The 22,847-nt window shown below is 38.3% G+C and overlaps 2 protein-coding genes across 2 annotated transcripts in view; one reads left to right on the top strand and one right to left on the bottom strand.

Annotated features, from left to right (window-relative positions):
- Positions 1–1,454, top strand: part of LOC123778140 (uncharacterized) — a 35,182-nt gene extending 33,728 nt beyond the window's left edge. Inside the window, 1 exon segment of the mRNA XM_087857617.1 lies at positions 482–1,454. Within this exon segment, the coding sequence (XP_087713743.1) occupies positions 482–604 (123 nt within the window). The 3' untranslated portion in view covers positions 605–1,454.
- A 15,382-nt stretch (positions 1,455–16,836) lies between these two features.
- The window catches only part of APBB1IP (amyloid beta precursor protein binding family B member 1 interacting protein), a 98,945-nt gene continuing 92,934 nt past the window's right edge, over positions 16,837–22,847 (bottom strand). The window contains 3 exon segments of the mRNA XM_045775371.2: positions 16,837–17,487; positions 17,489–17,677; positions 20,165–20,268. Of these exon segments, the coding sequence (XP_045631327.2) occupies positions 17,173–17,487; positions 17,489–17,677; positions 20,165–20,268 (608 nt within the window). The 3' untranslated portion in view covers positions 16,837–17,172.

Below are 22,847 nucleotides of genomic sequence, written 5' to 3'. Positions count from 1 at the left end.
CTGGATGAAAATATACATTTTGATCCTAGAATTATTGCTGAAAGAGTTGTGTTCTTTGATGCCTCGGTCTATTACCATGGGTCAAATTGCAAATGAGGAAGCAGCATGAGTTGGAATCCATGTCCTTGATTTGGAAAAACTGCAAACCACTGACATTCTTTTATTTTTGTAAATATTTTAGAAAACTATAATTCTCTTCATGTTGCAAAAGAACTTCAAAATTATTGGGACATATATATGTAGTCTTTGTGACAGGGTACATATTTGCTGTCCTGTTTTAGCACAAAACTAGTACTTAAAGGCACTTTTTATGGAATGATAGAAATTTTAAGTAACAACTGTAGTTGAAATTAAAAAAAAACATAAAATGTTGAAACGTTTTCAAAGAAATATAAATTTAACCTGTCATTCTGGGAATTTAGAGGGTTGGTAAGGCTCCTGAGGAAGAAATCTGTATCTATGTCCTTCGACTGTTTGCCAGGTCCATCTTCTCCAGCACATCCTTCAGCATCCTTTCCAGAAGCATTCTGCAGCTGAGGAAGCAGGCTACTCCTCACCTACTCCTTCCTGGGCTAAAGACCTCAGAGTTAGCTGCTCATCTTAATTTAGGGTAAATAAATTAAGGACTACTGTCATTGAATTCGACATAGAATGATCTATTCGATAAATTCTTAATGACTACATTTTGATGACAACCCCACATTTCATAAAAAGGATTGTGTATGCAAATATTTTTTAATCAAATAAACTGGACCTATTCTTTGGAACAACTTTGTGATCATTTTTTTCTAACAAATAACGTTAGTGGAATAATAAAATACGTTTGGCAAGCTGTGTGAGTTATTGTCAATAACTGAAAAATCTTATGGGAATCTTTTAATGAACTTGTAAGTATTCATCTAAGACATGCTGTGTACCCAGTGTTGTGGGGGCACATCCGATAAGTATGTAGTTTAACTGTACTCCTAGAGCTTTTTCATCTGTTATGGTAATTTTCAAACATTAGCCAAAGTAAAGAGAATAGTTTAACGAACCTGATTTTCCAGCCAGCTTCTTAATTATCAATGCATGATCAGTGTTATTTCAGCTACATCCCTACACACTTCCCCTCATTTCTAGTTATTGTTTTAATTGAGGTATAATTTCTGTATCCCCACATAAGTTCCCATATGTGTTTCATTTAATTTACAAATATTTCTGTATACATCTCCAAACGTTAATGATTGAAAACACATACAATACCATTATCACCTTAAGGCAACTGAACAGCTCCCTAATCCATCAAATCCAATAACTAGTTTTTGGATGTTTCCTGTTGTTTTTAAGTTATTATCACTACCATTATTATTTCATAGTTGTTTATTTGTATTGGGATCCAAGTAAGGACTATATATTCAAATTAGATGACAAAATCTCTCGAGTTTCTTTTGATATTTTTGGGTACAACCACCTGCATCTTCCTTTTCCTTGCAATTTTTTGTTTTGTTCTGGTTGAAGAAACCAGGTCACGTATCCCATAGTGTGCCCCAGAGTCTGCATTTTGCTCATTGCATCTCTGTGGTATCGTTTAACATGTTGCTCTGTCACCTGTATTTCTTATAGAAATTTATCGGAGGAAATACTTGCCATCAGAAGGCAAGTGTGTGCACTTCCACCAAGGGCATATCATCTGTCTCTTTTCGTGATATCAGTAGCCACTGACAGTCATCTCCTGGACCCGTTGATTCAATAAGGTTGTAAAATGATAATCTAATCCTGTCATTCATTTGTTAGCTGGAATCCTTCTATAAAGGAAAACTTTCTATCATTAGTTATTTGGTTATCCTGAGATACGGAAAGGCAAAGAATTGGTTCCCAAGCATGCTCCAAAGACAGCCAGTAGGCTTGTTTATTTGTTTTAGTATCATTAGGAACTCTTGAATTTAAGCACATTTTATGTGCTTAGACTATTGCAGTTATTATCTTTACTGATGTACAAATTGTCCCATGTATGGCCAGTGAGGTTTTATTCAGATGGCTCCTCGTGTACATGATCTTAGAAGGTTTTCATAGCGTCTTTGTTTTCTGATGGGGTAAGATGTTCCAGGTGCATCATGTGTATGTCTTGCCTTAGCCCTGGAGCCAGTCATTTTTCTAAGGAGGCCCCGATCAGGGAAATGATTTAGAGACTGCAGATTAGACGCTTAATGCTTTGTGAATATTTGAAATGCTTTACAAAGCTTATTAAATGACAGCAAATATCTGAGTTATAAACCTTCCCTAAAATTAAATGACATGAGCTAAGAACAAAAAAAGCAAAAAAATACACTATTAAAACTAAAGAAAAGTCCTAACCTCACAAAATTTTAAGGTGAACATCTATTATTTAACTGTTAAAGTAATACTTGCTCATGTTAAGTAATACATGCTTGTGTAAAAAATGTTTTAAGAAGTATATTGAATAAATGGTGGAAGTCATCCTTCACACTGCACTTCCCCTCTTTCCTATACCCATTCTGTATCCCAGAGGTAAATAGGCTTTATGAGGCTTGTTTCTTTTTAGACTTCTGCTGTTCATGTACATACCTATAAACCAATGTACATATATAAGTGCACAGGCTTCTGTGACTAGGGACATACCTGACCTACTGTTTTGTAAACTACCTTTTATTCAGTTACATATATTAATGTTCAATATGAATATGTACTGATCTCCTTCATTTGCTTTAATGGTTCAAAAATATTCCATAGTATAGCTATACCGTATTTTGTGACTTCATTACATATTTGGTGCCCAATTGTGCTTCCAGATTTTTTTCCATTATAAATAGAGCGTCCTTGTCTGTATGTCTCTGTAGAGTCCTACAAATAGAATTAATTGGGTCAAAAAGTATATGCATTAAAAATGTTTATGTATACTGCCAAATTGAACCCCCAAAAGGCTTTACTAATTAATATTCCCAATGATGTATCACAATACTAGCTTCTCCACACCCTAAGCATTGGATATTTGTTTTATATATTTTTCCCAGTCTGATACATGAAAATCTGATTTATTATTTTAATATCAATTTTAATTATTCATGTAGCAGATAAGTTTTGTTTTTCATGTAGTAAATAGTGTTTCTTTTCTATCATCAGTACTTTATTCTTTAATGGTGTCTTTTTAAACAGGTTTTTAATTTTCATATGTTTGAATTTGTCAATTTAAAAAAGCATTTTTGGATTTGATGTGTGGTTTGTATTATTTAAATTTTATAAAAAGTATTTCCTCATATTTTCTTCTAGTATTTTTAGAATGTGTACTTTTAATCCCTTTGGGATTTGTTGATTGTTTTTGCCACATTGACAGAAAGTGTCCCAACACTATTTGTCAAATACTTTATCCTTTTCATAGATGTTTGAAATACTTTTATTTTATATTAAGTTCTCATGTCTTTGAGCTCACTGCTAGACTTTTTTTCAACTCTTCTAGCAATGCAACTCTTAATTATTTTGATTGTATAGTACTGACAGTATAGTATATTTCAACAGTTATTCTATCATTAATCTTTATTTTTATTTTTTAAATTTTTAAAAAAGATTTTATTTATTTATTAGAGAGAGCATGAGAGAGAGAGAGAGAGCACAAGCAGGGGGGAGGGGCAGAGGGAGAGGGAGAAACCCACTCCCCGCTGAGCAGGGAGCCCCACCTGGGGCTCGATCACAGGACCCTGAGATCATGACCTAAGCTTAACCAACTGATCCACCCAGGCACCCTCATTAATCTTTTTTTTGTTAATTAATTTATTTGAGAGAGAGAGAGAGCACGAGAATCCTGAAGTGGACTCCCTGTTGAGCATGGAGCCTGAAGCGGGGCTCCATCCCAGGACCCTGAGACCCTGAGATCATGACCTGAGCCGAAATTAAGAGTCAGATGCTTAACCGACCGAGCCACCCAGGAGTCCCACAAAGAAAACATTTTAAAAGAGTAATGATAGGGGCACCTGGGTGGCTCAGTCAGTTGAGCGTCTGACTCTTGATTTCGGCTCAGGTCATGATCTCAGGGTCGTGAGATCGGGCTCTACTAAGCATGGAGCCTGCTTAAGATTCTCTCTCTCTCCCTCTGCCCCTCCGCACCACTTGTGCGTGCATGTGCTCTCTTTCTCTGTAAATAAAATAAAATAAAATAAATAAAATAAAATAAATGTTTCCTTCGCTATTTAATTATTTTAGATGAATTTCTATGTGTGTCAACTTTCAGAAAAAATCTTATTGGGATTTTGATTGGGTTTATATTAAATTTATAGAGTGAGGGACACGTGGCTGGCTCAAGTCAGTTAAGTGTTTGCTTCAGCTCAGGTCATGATCCCAGGGTCCTGGGATGGAGCCCTGCATTGGGCTCCTTGCTCAGCAGGGAGCCTGCTTCTCCCTCTGCCTGCTGCTCCGCCTGCTTGTGTTCTCTCTCTCTCTGGCAAATAAATAAATAAAATCTTAAAAAAAATAAATTTATAGGGGTGCCTGGGTGGCTCAGTTGTTGAGCGTCTGCTTTCGGCTCAGGGCGTGATCCTGGCGTTATGGGATCGAGCCCCACATCGGGCTCTTCCGCTATGAGCCTGCTTCTTCCTCTCCCACTTCCCCTGCTTGTGTTCCCTCTCTCCCTGGCTGTCTCTCTGTCAAATAAAGAAATAAAATCTTCAGAAAAAAAAAAATTATAGGGTGACTTGGAAAGAATCGACATCTTTTCAACATTGTTTTCCCATCCAGGAACATACTACAGGCATTCTTCATTTTGCATGGTACTGCAGGACTGTAAAAATGGCCATGCAAACTAAAACCATGCAAAGTGATCTTAATAATCAATGAGAAAAATTATGATTGTTTCGTGATCTTCAAAAATTTTGGTCAAAACCTTAAAAACTCTTTCATTGTTGGCTATAGATATACAGGGAAATAAAATAGTAAAACTATTATTTAGTGCACTGCAATTTAAAACATTAGAAACATTGAGCAAGAAATTTATGGAGAGTGGCTTGAACAGTGCTTGCCTTTTTTCTTGTCATGTAACTCATAATACAGAGCAAGGATCTTTTCTATGCCTTATTGAGTTGCCACTATTTTTTTCTATAACTCCATTTATGTTCAATTTGAATTTCACTTTCAGTATTATCATTTTTCATTTATGTGTTGCAGTTTCATCTTCTTGGCCAATTTCCCTTTTTTGATGATCATTTTTATAAAATGTCACGTGGGTTTACCACTGGGAGACAAGGAGCCAATGCAACTACATACTTTGCTGTCTATGCATAAACGGAATGACAAATACACAGTAATCAATCACTAACAGACTTTGAAAGAATATCATGATCATGATATTCATCTGTTTTTAATACAGTGATTTGTGGACTGTAATGCTAACAGTGAAGTTTGTAATTTACCCAATTACTCACTGTTATAATACCATGGTAGCAAATGTTGGAGCACTAGTGTTATTTAACTAAATTGTGGTAATTGGAACTATGCAAAGCAAGGGCTGTCTGTATCTGTTTCCTACCGTTTTCTCTTATGTCCTGTAATAAAGATTTATAGTTTTCTTCATATAGGCTTTGAAGATTTCTTATATCAATTCTTCGATATATTGTAGTTTTTGTTGTTATGGTGGATGAGATCATTTTTATACTACATTTTCTAAATGGGCATCACTGGTACATAGGACAGTTTCTGGTTTCTATGGTTCATCTTGGATCTAGCGATGTTGTTGAACTCATATCCTTACAGCTTTCAATGAATTGCTTTAGTCTTCTTTGTTTTTAACTAGATATTTACATCATCTGAGAATTGAAAATTCTTTTTGTTCAGCTGCAAATAACTGCAAGTTGACTAACATTGTTTTGACCACATTGAGGTTTGTTTGAGTCGGACAAAGGGAAGTGTATGACCAAGCATTCTGAGGCTGGTGCAGCAGCTCAGCAATGCCCTGAGGGGCCCAGACTTTCCCTTCCATTCCCCCATCTGCTTATGGCATTGCGTTGGTCTTCTGCTTGTTGCTTCATGGTCAGTAAATAACTGATGACCTCTAAGCTCTGATCCTCGGTCCAGTCAGGATGGAGGAAGGGAATGGGGAAGAAGGGAGGGTGCCTGTAACAGGGAAACAAAAATCCTTCCTAGAAATCCCCAACAGTCTTTTACTTACATCTCATTTCTATTTTTGTATTTCATTGGCAAGGGCTGGGTCACATGACCATTCCTGGCTGCAAAGTGAGTCTAGGAAACTATTTTTAACCAGGTATGTTGCCATTCCAATTAGATCTTTTAATTAAGAAGAAAGGGAAATTAGATACTAGGTGGATGAAAACAGTGTCTTTTCATTTCTTCCTGTGATTATGAGACTACAGTTATCCTCTTGCATCCAAGTTGATAATTATTTTGTTTCTCAAAAAAATAATCTAATTCATCAAGATGCTTAATTTTGTTGATGTATATTATATGTGCTATTTATTGTCTTATAATATTTAATTTCTTCCATAGCTGTAATTTTGTCCCTGTACTTGTTTCTAAACTTCTTAATATATATTCTCGATCTTTTATCCTTGATTAAATTTGCTAAATCGTAGTCTTTTATGTTGGTCTTTTCAGGTCATCTGTTTATTTATTTTTTTGATCTTCTGCTTAATTTTTATTTTTCTCTTTGTAAGTGAAATCTTTCAATTTCTTTAGGTTTATTTTTTTTTGTTCTTTTGACTTTCTTGGTTTAGTACACTCTTAGTTCATTTATTTTTAATCTTGTTTTCTAATATATGAAACTAAGACTATAAAATTTCTAGTGAGTATTGCTTTGGCTATTTCATTGTCATTAGTTTCTAAGTAATCTGCATTTTTTAAAAATTTATTCATTTGAGAGGGAGAGAGCAAGAGCATGAGCAGGAGGGTCAGAGGAAGAGGGAGAAGCAGACTCCCCTCTGAGCAGGGAGCCTGATGTGAGGCTCAATCCCAGGATCCAGGATCGTGACCTGAGCTGAAGCCAGACATCCAACTGACTGAGCCCCCCAGGCGCCCCATTAATCTGCATTTTTCATATTGATTTTATTTTTTTATTTTTTATTTTTTTAAAAGATTTTATTTATTTATTTGACAGAGAGAGAGACAGCCAGCGAGAAAGGGAACACAGCAGGGGGAATGGGAGAGGAAGAAGCAGGCTCCCAGCGGAGGAGCCTGATGTGGGGCTCGATCCCAGAACGCCGGGATCACGCCCTGAGCCGAAGGCAGACGCTTTACGACTGAGCCACCCAGGGGCCCCTCATATTGATTTTATTTTTAACCTAAGAGTTCTATGGAAGTTGCTTTAACTTTCCAAGTGGGTTGGCTTTTTCATTTTATGTTTTGGCTATTCTTTTGTAGTTATCTGTTTTATTTCACTTTGTGGCCAGAGACTATACCAATTTGGGGGAGTTTGTTTTTTTTCTGTGTGTCCTAATACATAGAAAAATATAACTGTTTCATGCATATTTGATAAGAACGTGTATTCTTTAAGTTAATGTAAATACTATGTATTTTACTGGATCAATGTTTTTAGTTGTGCTACTCATTCTTACTTATTTTCGATCTGCTTTAGTTATTGGATTTTTGAGAGAGATGTGTTACAAGTCTGACAGGAACTTCAAGGAGATCTAGTCTCAGGCACCATTTCCACACTTTTGTGGGTTTTATCTCCAGGAGTTATACCAGGTTCTCACAGTGAAGATCTGAGAAAAATCCCCTCATGTTTCCAGCAGGGAAAGAGGGAAAGTAGCCACTTTGAAATATGACAGAGCATTCCATTCTTCTTAACAAGACCTGCCCTCAGGAAAAAAAAAATGTTTTACTGAGCCTAACCTAGTGAGGTTTTATCACAGCGTAACTGACCAGGGGAAAGTGAAATGCCAACTCCAGCCTCCTCTAGCCTTTCATGTGGGGAAAGGGAAATACTCGACTCTAACCCTGTAACCATCTTTTCCCAAGTAAGGGGGAAAAAAACTGAGAAGCACTTGTGCACAGACCAGTGCCCAGTGTCACAGGCTAACTAAAAGACTGAGACCTAATCACAAGACTATAAAACACTTCCCCTTCTCCATACCTTACCACACATCACTAAAGACATATTAACCACAGTGCCTTTTACCCAACACATCATGTCCAGCTTTCACAAATCACAAGGCATACTAAAAGGGAAAAAGCAGTTTGAAGAGACTAAGCAAGCATCAGAGCCACAGTCAGATATGGCAGGAATGTTGGAATTCTCAGACCAGGATTTAAAAATAACCATGGTTAACATGCTAAGGGCTCTAACGGAAAAAGTGGACAACAGGCAAAAATAGATGGATAATGTAAGTAGAGAGATGGACAATCTAAGAAAGAATAAAAAAGAAATGCTAGGGATCAAAACCACTGTAACATAAATGAAGAATGCCTTTGATGGTGTCATTAATAGACCAGACACAGCTAAAGAAGGAATCTCTGAGCTTTAGGATATGTTAATAGAAACTTCTAAAATTGAAAAGCAAAGAGAAAAAAGACAGACGACAAAAGAAAACAGATTATCCAAGAACTATGGGACAACTACAAAAGGTATATTATACACATCCTAGGAAGAAAGGAAGAGAAGTAATGACTGAGAATTTTCCCAAATTAATGTCAGACACCAAACTACAGATCCAGGGAGCTCAGAGAATACCAAGCAGGATAAACACCCCCCAAACACCACCTCCAGTATTTAAACATATCATATTCAAAATCTAGGAAATCAAAGATAAAGAAGAAATCCCAGAAGTTGCCAGAAGAATAAAACAAATTATAAATGGAAGAAAAAAGATAAGAATTACTTTTGACTTCACAGAAAGCATGCAAGCAAGAAGAGAATGGAGTGAAATATTTAAAGTGTTGAGAGGAAAAAAAAAAAAAAAACACACCACCAAACTGGAATTCTGTATCCTACAAAATTATCCTTCAAAAGTGAAGGACAAATAAAGACTTTCTTAGACAAGAAAACAAACAAAAAACAAACAAACAAAAAAAACGAGAGAGAGAGAGAGAGAGAGAGAGAGAGAGAAAAGAAATTTGTTGCCAGCGGACCTGCCATGCAAAAAATGCTTGAAGAAATTCTTCAGAGAAAAGGAAAATGATATTGGTCAGAAACTCAGATCTACATAAAGAAAGAAAGAGCATTAGAAAAGGAATAAGTGAAGATAAAAGAAAGTTTTATTTTTCCTATTCTTAATTAATGTAATAGATAACAGTTTGTTAAAAACAACACTAGCAACAATGTATTAGATGATTATGGCTTATGTGTAAATGAAATCAAGGACAGTAATGATATAAGACACAGGAGGGAGGAATAAAAAATATTTTGTTATAAACTACTTGCACTGCCTATGAAGCATTGTAATGTTACTTGAAAGAGGATTTGGATTACTTGTAAATATATACTGCAAACTCCAGAGCAACCACTAACAAAGTTAAAAAAAAAAAGTATAAAAAAGGAGAGAAAATGGAATCATATAAATGTTCAGTTAAAACCACAAATGGGGGGTGACTGGGTGACTCAATCAGTTAAGCATCTGCCTTTGGCTCAGGTCATGATTCCAGGGTCCTGGGATCGAGTCCTGCATCGGGTTCCCTGTTCAGCGGAGAGCCTGCCTCTCCTTCTCCCTCTGCTGCTCCCCCTGCTCTCTGTGTGTGCTCTCTCTCTCTCCCTCTCTGTCAAATAAAATCTTTAAAAAAATAAAACCACAAATGGTAGAAAAAGAGTGGAAGACAAAAGGAGAAACAAAGAACAAGGACAACTAGTAGAAAACAGTAACAAATATGGTAGATAGTAATCTAACCACATGAATAATCGATTTAAACATTAGTGGTCTAAATGCACTGATTAAAAGACAGAGATTATCAGAGTGGGTCAAAAAGCAAGACCCAACTATATTCTGGCTACAAGAAATCCACTTTAAATACAAGGACACATAGAGATTAAAATTAAAAGGTTGGAAAAAAGATACGCCACACTAACATACACAAAAGAAAGTTGGAATAGCTAGATTAATTTCAGAGCAAGGAAAAGTATCAAGGATAAATAAGCTCATTACAGAATGATAAAAGGGTTTATTCTTCAAGAAGACATAACACTCTTTAATGTGTATGTGCCTAACAACAGAATGTCAAAACACATGAGGCAAAAACTATTACTGCAAGGAAAAATAGTTGAGTCCACTATTATAGCTGGAAACTTCAACACCCTTATGTCAGAAATGGACAGATCCAGCAGGCAGAAAATGAGTAAGGACACAGTTGAACTCATCAGCACCATCAATCAACTGGATATAATTAACATCTATTGGTTATTTTATCTCATAACAGCAGAATACACATTCTTCTCAAGCTTACATGGAACATTCACCAAGACACACTATATTTTGGGCCATAAAACAAACCTTAACAAATTTATTTATTTATTTATTTATTTATTATTTATTTTAAAAGATTTTATTTATTTATTTATTTTTTGCAGACAGAGCACAAGCAGGGGGAGAGGCAGGCAGAGGGAGAAGGAGAAGCAGACTCCCCATTGAGCATGGAGCCCGATGCAGGACTCGACCCCAGGACCCCAGGATCACAACCCGAGCCGAAGTCAGACACTCAACCAACCAAACCACCCAGGCGCCCCAACAAGTTTAAAAGATTATAAATCATACAATGTCTGCTCTCAGATCATGATGGAATTAAACTATAAATTAATAGCAGAAAGATACTTGGAAAATCTCCAAAGACTGGGATTAAACAACACACTTCAAAATAACATATGAGTCAAAGAAGGAATCTCAAGAGGAATGAAACAGTATTTGATGAAAATACAACTTCTCAAAATCCGTGGGATGAAGTGCTTAAAGAGAAATTGGTAGCACTGAATGCATAGAGTAGAAAAGAAGAATGATCTAAAACCAATAATCTAATCTTCCTCCCTGAGAAGAGTAAATTAAATCCAAAATAAGCAGAAGTAGAGAAATGAAAGTTAAAGCAGAAATCAATGAAATTGAAAACAGGAAATCAATAGAGAAAATCATCAATACCAAAATCACGTGGTCATATCAATAGATGCAGAAAAAAGTATTTGACAAAATTCAACAGCCATTCATGATAAATAGTCTGAACAAACTAAGAGTAGAGGGGAGTTATCTCAACTTGCTAAAGAACATCTACCCCAAAACCACAGCTAACATTTTACTTTATGGTGAAAAACTAGAACCTTTCCTGCTAAGGTCAGGAACAAGGTAAGGATGTCCCCTCTTGCCACTGCTTTTCAATATCCTACTGTAAGTTCCAGCTAACTTAATAAGGAAATAGAAGGTATATAGACTGGGGAGGAAGAAAATAAACTGTCTTTGTTTGCAGATGTCATGATTGTTTATGTAGAAATTGACAAAAAAAAAAAATCCTGGAACTGATTAGCAATTACGGTAAGGTTGCAGGATTCAAGGTTATATGCAGAAGTCAATTGCCATTGTATTCCAAATACCAGCAATGAACAATTAAAATCTGAAATTAAAAATACCGTTTTCATTAGTTCCCCCAAAATGAAATACTTAAGGACATTAGGGAAAATATACAAAATTAAGAGATAGAAAGGATAGTGAGAAGGCCTGACATACATTTCACTGGATCTCCAGAACTGGATAAGGAGAGGCAATATTTGAAAACAAAATATATGAGAATATTCCAGAATAGTGAAATCCACATTTTTTAAAATTATGAGACTCAAAAGATTCCCAAGCATTCAAATAAAAAGAAACCCACCCTTGAACCCCAATAAAGAAAAGTCTTAAAATCATCCGGAGGAGAGAACAAAAAGATGACCGAAATGAAATGATAGTTTGACAGTCAACTTCTCAATAGCATCAGCGGAAGCTAGACGATAGGGGGACAACCTTCTCAAAGAACTTGATGTTCTTTGGTATTTACTGAAGTTTATCTACAGCCAACCCAGAATTTTATATAGAGTGATACCATCTTTCAAGAGTGAGTGTGTGATAAAGACAATCTAGGAAAAAAAACTCTGAGACAGACTCCAACATTGGACAACAATAGAGTCTGTGTGTGTGTGTGTGTGTGTGTGTGTGTGTGTGTGTGATTGAAATTAAAGTGTTCTCAAGTCTTCATTTGTCCTGGTTAAAGTTGTTTAACTTTAGACTTTCTTAAGTATGATGCTGTCACTTATAGGTAGCCATTGAAAAATAGAAACAGAGTGTATAACTTTCCAATAAGAAGATTTATTTATTTATTTATTTATTTATTTATTTATTTATTTATTTATTTAAAAAGACTTTATTCATTTGACACACCGAGTAGGGGGAGCAGCAGAGGGAGAAGGAGAAGCAGGCTTCCCGCTGAGCAAGGAGCCCGACTTAGGGCTCGATCCGAGGACCCTGGGATCATGACCTGAGCCGAGGGCAGCCACCTAACCAACTGAGCCACCAAGGCTCCCCCAGTAAGAAGATATAAAATGGAGTAAGAGAAAAATCCTTAGTTACATGAAAAGAAGATAGAAAAAAAAAAAAAAGCCCCAGAAGAATCCAGACAATAGTAGGTACAAAATAAGATATTTAAAACAGTACAAAATAAGAGTTATAAAAAATATATAATCGTCACAATAAATGTTAAGAAAAAAACCCTGCCAGTTAAAAGACAATGATGGCCACACTAGATACACAGCAAAATCCACTTGTATGCCATGTACAAGCGGTCAGCCTCAACATCATGCTGTAGAAAGTGCGACAGTCAGTGCATAGAAAGATTTTTCAGGCAAATCACCGAAAACAGATGGTATAGCTATAGGAATACAATAAACGAAGAGCAGTACACAGAAGTATATCGTTCAATTTGCCAGGAAAATATACAAATAAATTTCATTTATACTTAATATTAAGTGTCAGAATATGTAAGGCAGAATTTGTCAGAAAAATGATACGCTATTGACAAATCCACCTTCATTAGAGGGAATTTTAACACATTCTTCCGAGTAATCGATGCATCAAGCAGACTAGATATTAGGCTGTGGACGGCTTGAGCCACATGCTTAGCAAGGTTGTTTTAAGCAACATTTACAGTGCATTGTACCTAAACACATGTGGGTCATTTATAAAAACTGGCCATATATCAAGCCATAAAAAAATCTCAAACTTCAAAGGCTCAGTTATCATTGATAATTTCAGTATCATACCAGCCATTGTTTCTATGACTAAATAAAATCTGTAAAACACACAGTAGAAGCTTAAATGTTCATTTCCCTCTGAGACCCGCTGAAAGCAGGAGAGTCTGTCTCCTGGCACCTTAAATCTTGTTTCTTGTAAACTCGATCAAACCCTATGTTTTGTTTTATTTTGCCTCGCAGTTACTCTGTTACCTGGGTCTTTGTCCTGTCGGCCACATCATGCACAAAATGCTGCAGTTATTATAAATTATGATACAGGATTACTGTCTTAATCCCATAGTTCCTTCCTCGCTGGCTGCACCCCAAAGATGGTACTTCCCTCACATCCAAATTTGTGGCTAGCTTTTCATGAAAGGGGAACAAATTTGGGTGCGTTTTCAAGGCTGACCTAAGTAGACTCACGTATAAATAGTGTTTGGAAGAACTTTCTGCAAGACACCAGAGATTCTGTTCCACTTGAGTGAAAATCACACAGAGCTCCTGATCTGGTGCCTGGGACTATTGAAAGCAAACTTCTGCCCCAAGATGAGGCAAAAGTAGCCCCAATTTCTAAGATTGCTGACTGAACAGACCTTAGCACCAGATTCTTTCTTGGATACTCGTACAACAGAGATCAAAGTGGGCCCACCACACAGGCCAACAAGGAAAGGAGACTCATAATGTATTCAACACTTTGGTTCACTAAAGCTGTCAACACTTTGACCACAAAATCAGTTGATTTTCTTCAGGAGCTTTCCCAAAATTCCTATTATCAAATGCTAAAACTCACAAACATTTTAAGGTTTGAATTTTTATATTTTTTTTCTCTGTAAAGGAAAGGTATGGTATGGATGGGAGTTAGGAACCTGGGGTTCTGACCCAGCTCTGTGGGATCTAGGTTAAGCACATTGTCAGGCCCGATTTCTCCTTACTGTTAAGTTGGGAATATGTTTGAAGTGACACTTTTTGGGTCTTCTGTGAAGCCCATAACAACCACAGCTCTCCCTTTCCCCTCCTCAGTGCCCTCACCCTACTCTCTGAGCCTTCTTGATCAACAGTGATGGGCCTCAGTACCTCCCGTGTTCTGTTCTGGCTACCAGCAATTGGGCTGAGCACGTGACCCTTTCTTCACTGAGGCCAATGAGGTTCTCTTTTAGAGAATTTTCCCAGTCGAGGCTAAAAGGTAGACCACCAGTCTGTCCTGATTTCTAGACAGATGTGAAGAGAAATTCGGGAGTTGGACAGTGAGACTGTCTTCCACCATAGGAACTGAAAGATGAGTGACAACACAAAGAGAATAACAATGTTTGCAAAGAGAGGGACAAGGAGGCAAGCGTATGGACAAGAGCAGAGATGAGTAGAGGGGAAGACTATGAATTTCCAGGCACCAGTTCTAGGCCCTGCCCAACAGTCTTGGGGCACATGTAGCCTCAGGTACTGACATTCTGCTCTGAATTGTGTAATCAAGTCCTATTTTTTGCCTAAGATTGCTCCAGGGGTTTTGTCACATAAAGTCAGAATCCTAATTAGTGTGGTGGGTCAGTTTCCACAGTCCCTTCATCTTTGCGATTCTGTGGCTGTGGAATGGGGAACGCTTCTGCTTCCTGCTCTAGACATGGCTGGGAAGGGCCATTAAGGTTTTTATACTCTGAAATCAAGTCAGCAAAAGGTTATTTTTTTTATTGTAGAGGCACTGAATTGTAAATTATTCTTCTCAAGTACTAATGCGTTTCTTCATCTGCGAACTAGGTGGTCATTTTGAACAAAGAAAGTAAGATCCGGGTAATTCTAATGAACAATCTTTTGTCCTGAACCTCACAGGCTTGGTTCATTAACCTATGTCAGGTTGAAGCAACCTGGACAATTCTGTGCGGCCACAGAATTCTGTTTTACATTTCCTCTGTGAGCTCTACACCTGCAAATCAGTTCTTAAGAAAATTCTGCCATTAACATCTTTCCTGTATTGTCCCAGAGATCTGCATAATGACCAAGCTTTCGCCAGGTCTCAGAAAAGCTATGTTTTTACTGCATCTGACGTCAAAGATATCATAAAACAAAAACAAAGAGGAAAGGGTTACCGTGCATGAGGAGACATTTAATGTAAAGCATTTACCTTCTATCCTATTTTAGGAACATGCTTAGGAAAAGTATAGAGCGCTTCATCAGTTTTGATTACTAAATATTTTGGCTTTAAAGTCTGAATTTGCTTTTTTGTTTTCAATGTCAATTTAGAGCTTACCTTCCCCCAAATATTAAAACATAAGATTAATCATCTTCCTTAAGTAGAAAGTAACATATGAGTTATTATTTATTTTCTACCTGCTTTAAGAAGATTTTGAAATGTGGAGAAAAAAGAATCCTTGCTCACTGTTGGTAGGAAGGTAAACTGGTGCAGCCACTGTGGAAAACAGTATGGAGGTTCCTCAAACAAAAACAGAAACACCGTATGATCCAGTAGTTCCTCAACTGGCTATTTACCCAAAGAAAATGAAGATACTAATCCTAAAAGATACGTGCACCCCTACGTTTATTGCAGCATTATTTATAATAGCCAAGATATGGAAGTCAACTAAATGGCCATTGATAGATGAATGGATAAAGAAGACGTGCTATATATACATAATGGAATATTAGCCATAAAAAAGAATAAAATCTTGCCATTTGCAGCAACATAAATAGACCTAGAGGATATGATGCTAAGTGAAACAAGTCTGAGAAAGCTAAATCCCATAAGAGTTCACTCACATGTGAAATCTAAAAAAAAAAAAAAAATTCAATAAACAAATAAAAAGCAGAGACAGACCCTTAAATACAGAGAACGAACTGATGGTTGCTAGAGGGGAGTGGCAGGGGGATGGGCAAAATGGGTGAAGAGTGGGGGACACAGGCTTCCAGCTCTGGGATGAATAAGTCACAGGAATAAAAGGTGCAGCGTGGGCATACAGTCAATGATATTGTAATAGCTTGTCGTAAGCATAGCAGTAACACAGAGTTCTCGAATCACAATGTTGTAACCCCCGAAACTAATGTAACATTGTGTGTTAATTAAACTTCAAAAAAAAAAGATTTTGATGTGTTTCACAATTAAAAAGAAAAATAAAACAGAACCATGGAAATAAAGTTAAGAAAATCTAAAAGGACTCCCAGAAGCCAATTTGAAAGAGAAGTGAGATAGGGTAACAGACACTCAAGATACATTGGTTATTAAAATTGAGCATAGAATTTATCTGAGAGAAAACATTCCAGGTTAAAGAATATAAATGATTGCCTTTTCCTGTCTCTAAATTTTAATTTATAGGATACTTACAGCACTGTAATAACAGAGAATCCCCAAACTCTACATATCTCTTTTCTTCATTACTATGTTATTTGGCCATTGGAAAACCAAAACCAAAACATTGTATGTCCAGGACCCCCATCAATCAAGCCATGAGTCTCAAAGAAACTGAATTCACTCTGCCTCTCCTGTTTTTTCCTTTTTCCTCTTCCGATTTTTCATAAAATTCTGAAGGTCATGGGGGTGGAGATGGAAAATATCTCGAAGATTAACAACACTTTAGAAGGGCCCACGACTTTCAAAGCTATTTTAAAAGGTCAAGTGTATTATAACATGGTGTCGATATCACAATAGATTTATATACACTGATATTTTTAGAAATACCATCTTCAAGAAAAAAATTAACTTTTATTAATGTGATGCTTCTGAACATAATAAAATAAAAGAACATAAAACATTTTAGTTATCTTGAAAGGAAAGATGAATTCACGTAAGTGGAGACGCAGGAAAGATATGTACATTTATGCAGATACTCTAACTTCTGTGTTAGGTTAATGGTTATGAATGTATTTGAGCTACGGTGAAACGTTTTACATCATTTCTAGTCTGAATATGTCAATATTTTATCGAAAATCAACAAGATGTCACGAAAATTAAGTAGTAAAAACGCACTTGAGGTTAGAAATGCTTATGCCCATCACAAGAAGCTATTTCTCCGTTTCCCTTAGGACATGTTGCCTCTTTTCTTTTGCAAAGCTTTCATGAGGTCGGACATGAAATCTTGCTCTCCGCTGCCTCCCCCGCTGGGCGGTCCTGGATTCTCTTTTCTCTTTGGGGGAACTGGAGCTCTTTTAACGCCAGCGGGGGGCGGCTTCGCGGCCTCGGGTGCAGGTGGGGGCGGGGGAGGGGGCGGTAACGGAGACCCCGCAGCCCCTGCAAACGACGGCGGTGGGGGAGGAACGAAGTCCGGGGGCGCGTCGTTAAAATCGGGGGGCGGCGGAGGCAGGTCTTCGTCATCCAGGGGCGGCGGTGGCGGGGGGTGGCGGCAGGGAGTCGTCGGGCGGGGCAGGGAAGCCGCCGCTCAGGCCCTTGGCCCTGGGGACTGTCGCCGGGCTGCCGCAGACGTCCGAAGAGCGTCGCACGGGAGGGGGCGGTGGCAGGCTGGACTTGGGAAGCTGAGGGGCCCTGGGCGCTCCTGGGTGGTGGTTACCAAGGACTGGCCTCTTGTCCTTCAACAGAGCAATCAGAGCATGATATTTCCATTGAAAGGTGAGGTCTGCCTCCCAAGGGGTGGGGGAGCCTCCCTTCCTCAGGCCCTGGGACTACAGGTGGTTCATGAGCTCCCTTTGTTCTGCGTGAGGAGAATGACTCCAGATGGCCCTTAACGTTATTACCGATAATAACATGATTTAACGCTAATCTGTGTCTTCAGTAAATGGAATACGAGGTGTTTATTGTATTTAGACTTTAGATGTATCACCTTCCAACCACCTTGGAGAGGACTTACCCATGGCATTGGAAGAGCTTTAGTCGTACAGAGTTGAGCTAGTTACCGGGTTACTTCAGTCTTTACCTACCCTAAGCTCAGCCTAAAGAAACTCAAAATGGCAGCAGAATGGCTCTCCTGGAATTCCCACACATGCCTTGGTTCCCAAGACAAGCCAACACCGCAGGTCCCAGGCATATGCAGCCTTAACATTTTTCTAGTCTCAGCCCAACTGGTTGTGAAGCTTCGTTGTCAGGAGCACGTGTCTGTTAAGATTATTTTGCTTCTGTATCGTACCTCCGGTGGCGGAGAGGTGATTAAGAAGTTTCCCCAGACCCTCCCCAAATCTCCTGGCTTAGAGGTCCTCCTTTGATTAGTACAAGGAAGAGGGAGGGGAAAAATGAAACAAAGAGTTCTCTCTAGGCTATCGGTAACCTTCGTACAAGTCTGGGCACAAAGAATAACTCTCCTTGCAAAGAACTGTTCTGCCTTCTCTTGCATGCGTGATTGCTGGCGTGCTGAGAACAGAGATGCCTTTCCCCAGGACTGTGGGCTGGCAAGGAGAAGCCAATGACAAGCTTTTCTCCTTCTGGAGTGACAACTTCAAGGGGGGTGGAGGGTGGCCCAAGAATCCACACACCTGGTCCACATTTACCTTTTCTTAACCGTGTGAGTGTCAGCTGGCTAATCAGGGATAGAACGAGCATCACAGGCTTTGTTGTTATCCATGCTTCAAGGTTATGATGGTATCAAATGAGCTAAATGTGTGGCTGGGTTCTATAGAGTAAAATCATGCTGCCCTTCTACTACTGGTGGAAAACAGAACACCAGACTTGGCCAAAGGCTAAGAGAGGCACAGTCCTTTTTCTGCCAACAGTGGAATACATAATAATAGTAAATTACATTTATACAATGCAACTTCTACAGGAATTTCAGGCAGCTTAGCTGAAACCCTCTGTTTTAGTTCTAGTTATCATTGCAATTTACAATTTATCGGGCTTCCATTTTTTTCCTTTTGCTTAACAACCTTTTACCACTGACGATTAAATTTAGAAGTTATGTTTGTTTGTTTTTTTTCCTACAAAGTGCCTTATGATTTTCTATTTTATTTAGTTTATTTGCTTGGCATGATAAGCTAGTTGACTAGTGATGTCCTTAAAAAAAATTCTGAAAAGGAAGTTTGGGAATTGATGTTCACACAAAACGAAGTGATTTCTATTTTGGGATCCTTTTGTTGTTTTCAGCATTTTCGAGTGTTTCTTTTCAGTTGGCATTACAGGAACCATAGAAATAATTAGAGCTGAAGGTACAGTGCCTGATGTCAGACTCGAGAAGCTCATGAGAATATTAGAGAAACACAACTTTTAATGCTCGACAACAGTTTTCCAAATTATAACAATTTAAATAAATACAAGATTTAATTGTTCCCACCACTGGCTGATGGACAAAATGAAAGGGGGGAATAAAGTGAAAAATAAGGGAAGGTAAAATTTTTCATGGCTGTTTGAATCACATGTGGAAGATATTCAACAGAATAGCCCGTTGAGATGTTACCAATTAAACTAGTAACTAGATTACAACTTTAAGCTACAGTTTTCAGATTAAATAAATCATTAATCTTCTCTACTGAAAAAAAAAGTTATGGAGGATGTTATATCAATTTGGCTATGATTTTAAAATGTGTTTTCTTCTCCATCACTCTGAGGATGTATGTAGAATGTTAACAGAAAAATATAAAATGCATATTTTCTAATAGAACATTTTTAGTAGTCTTCTAATCTGGTTTTGGGGCTTAGCTAGCATTTACTATAGGGCTTCTAACTGGATGCTCTAATTTATTCAGAAAAAGATAAGTAAAAATCCCAAGGGCTTAAAACTCAGGGTCCACTTTCAGAATGCTAAAACCACTTGCTTAAACCAAGAAGGTCCCTTCAGCCAAAATCAATGTAGCTGAATTAAAAATATTTACCAGGCATCAGTATTAAAAAAAAATTCTTACATTTTTCTGGAGCAATGTGTTAACAGTTGGCTTTAACTTTTCATTCTAGCCTGTATAACTCTAAGTTGAAAAAGAAAAGGTAATTATCTAAATGAAATTATAGTGACTTCTCAGTTGCTGGAACTAGATTTTCTCTTTTTAGAGGAACAGTTATTGGACACTGCTAATGGTTTAGTATATGGGCTTACCGGAGACAGGCTGAGAAGGATGCCAGTTAGTCTGTGGCCTTACCTGAGTTGTTTCTGCATGCCTCTGGGCTTCTTCGAGAACAGCACTTACAGAATGTGCAGCCTGGGGAATCTGACCATTGGCCTGGGTGGTGCCTGTTTTAAGTCCTGAGAAGGGGGAAGAAAGAAAAGAAGGGTGGGTAGGGCATAGTCAACATTCTTGCAAGTTCATCTAAAAACATACAGTAGTTTCTATATTTCGAAAGCAAAAGACAAGGAGTCATAGGTACATAGGCCTTAACAGAAAGTCTGAGGTTCTATGGCAATACTTCATGGGATTCAGCAAAGGTTCGGAAAAGTGAATGCTTTATATAGGCTACGACATCTGAATTAACTAGGGGCCTAGAGAATAGTATGTTCTGCTTTCAAAAGCCTTTGTTTGTTTGTTTGTTTGTTTTTGTTTAGAGAGGAAGAGTAGGGAGGGAGGGGCAGAGAGAGAATCTTAAGCAGGCTCTACACCCAGCCCAAAGCTCTACACCAGGCTTGATCTAAAAAACCCTGAGATCATGACCTGAGCCAGAATCAAAAGTCGGACACTTATGGGGCGCCTGGGTGGCTCAGTCGTTAAGCGTCTGCCTTGGCTCAGGGTGTGATCCCAGAGTCCTGGGATCGATCCAAGCATTGGACTCCCTGTTCCTATGGGAAGCCTGCTTCTCCCTCTCCCACTCCCCTTGCTTGTGTTCCCTCTCTTGCTGGCTGTCTCTCTGTCAAATGAATAAATAAAATCTTAAAAAAAAAAAAAAGTCAGACACTTAACTGATTGAGCCACCCAGGTGCCCCTCAAAAGCTTTTTGATAAGTGGAGACTATACTTTGAAAAAATGTTTAAAAAATTCCTGTTGTTGAAGATTTTTCTGAAACGTATGTTTCTAGTTTCATACTGTGCTGTGTACAGGAACAACTTTCGAACATTATTTCTCAACAAAACGTACTATGGGCCCAAAAATAATAGACAGAGGGGACTGAGCAACATGTGCAGACCCCTGAGATACCCTGGAATAGATTTTCTTCCAGAAAGTTCTGATAAGCACTTATTTTATTTTCCTGCCTTTTAATTTACCGTTTGTCACAAAAGTGAGACTAACTGAGGTTTCACAGTTTTGAGGGAATCTGTTAGGTTTCTTCAGATGTATGTGGATCTCTATTGCTCCTTAGAGAACATCCTGGAAAGAATGGCCATCTCTCCACACATGAAAGCCATTTCTCCAATGACCGAACTTCCACCTGGCCCACGATGACAAGAGGTCTTCTCACTGAGTGAACTCAGAGACTAAGCTATGCTTCGTGCCAGCAGTTCTGTCAAATATTTATGACATGACCGCTTGCTTGCTTCTTCAAATATTTTCCCAATAGTTTGAGAAACCCATTCATCTACATAACAACTCAAAGAAGGCTGTTTAGAAGTTGAGATTGGGAAGAAGGGAGTGTTTGATGAGGAATAGGATATTAACAGGGCTTCAAAGTATCTCTCCACAAATTATTAAATACCAGATGAAAAATCTGTACAGGAGAGAAATCAGACAACACATTAACCAAGTGGTCAAAATGAATGTTTCCAATGAGGGGCAAACAGACATCGTATGCCTCCGATCGTGATACCCTGAGGAGGACACGCAGCCCTCATGCAGGATTCCCTCCAAAAATGCACTACCTGAAACGAATCATAAGGAAACATCAGACACATCCAAACTGAGGAGTGTTCTGTAAAATAAATGACCCTTATTCTTAAAAAACTGTTAATGTCCTGATGGAGAAAGGCTGGGGGAACGTTCCAGACGAAAGGGAACTAAGGAGCCATGGTAAGTAAATGCCATACACCATCCTCGGGGGGGCCTGTGCCAGGAAACACGCTGCTAGCGCAGGCACCACTGACACAACTGGGAAAACTGGAACACGACTGTGCTTTCGATAATATTAATATTACATTTCCTAGATTTGATAACTGTACCACAGTTGGTAAGAGAATAGCCTTGATTTTAGGAACCACGAAGGGAAGACGGAGGGGTAGTCAGTCTACTCTCAAGTGGTTTGGAAAAAACATGTGTGTGGATCACATATAGAGAAGTGGGAGTCTGAGAGAGAAATGATAAGGCCAATAGGACAAACACTCACTACTGGTGATCTGGGGAAAGGGTTCCTTGTACTATTCTTGCACCTTTTCTGCGTGTTTGAAACGACTTCAGAATAAAAAAGATATTTGTGTTGATTTGTGCAGGTGAAATATCGGAACAGGCTATAACCATTTTCTCTACTGCCAGTTTTTTATTATAAAATCCACATTCCTCATTTGGCAAGGACAGCCATCTCTGTTCTGAGCGGACCTTGGCTTGCCCTCCTCAGCACCCCTCGCAGCGCTGCCAGGACATACTGATGTGCCCCGTAAATGTGCATTTCTCTAGCTCTAAGGCTTATTAAACGTCTCTAATTAGCCATAGCTTTGCTCTGGAGGTCAGGAAGCAACAGGTCTAAACATCTCAAAGCCCTAGGATGTTTATACTTAAGATTTTCTTACATGTATTCAAATCCTTTCTTTATATATAAACACCTTTGTACAAAGCGAACAGAAACTGAAGCTGAATCCTGAAGACCATTGGGGGAAATTCCTCTGAAGGGCACAAATTGTAGTTTGTTTTTGCTTCTTTTGTCTAAACACATACACAGGCTGATTTCTCACCCACACCGTGTGTG

The sequence above is a fragment of the Ursus americanus genome, chromosome 31 (genome assembly GCF_024610735.1).
Source record: "Ursus americanus isolate L20-20 chromosome 31, mUrsAme1.1.p, whole genome shotgun sequence".
Classification (NCBI taxonomy): domain Eukaryota; kingdom Metazoa; phylum Chordata; class Mammalia; order Carnivora; family Ursidae; genus Ursus; species Ursus americanus.
Note: the sequence above shows the minus strand (reverse complement) of the source record. Positions and strands in the feature narration are given on the sequence as shown.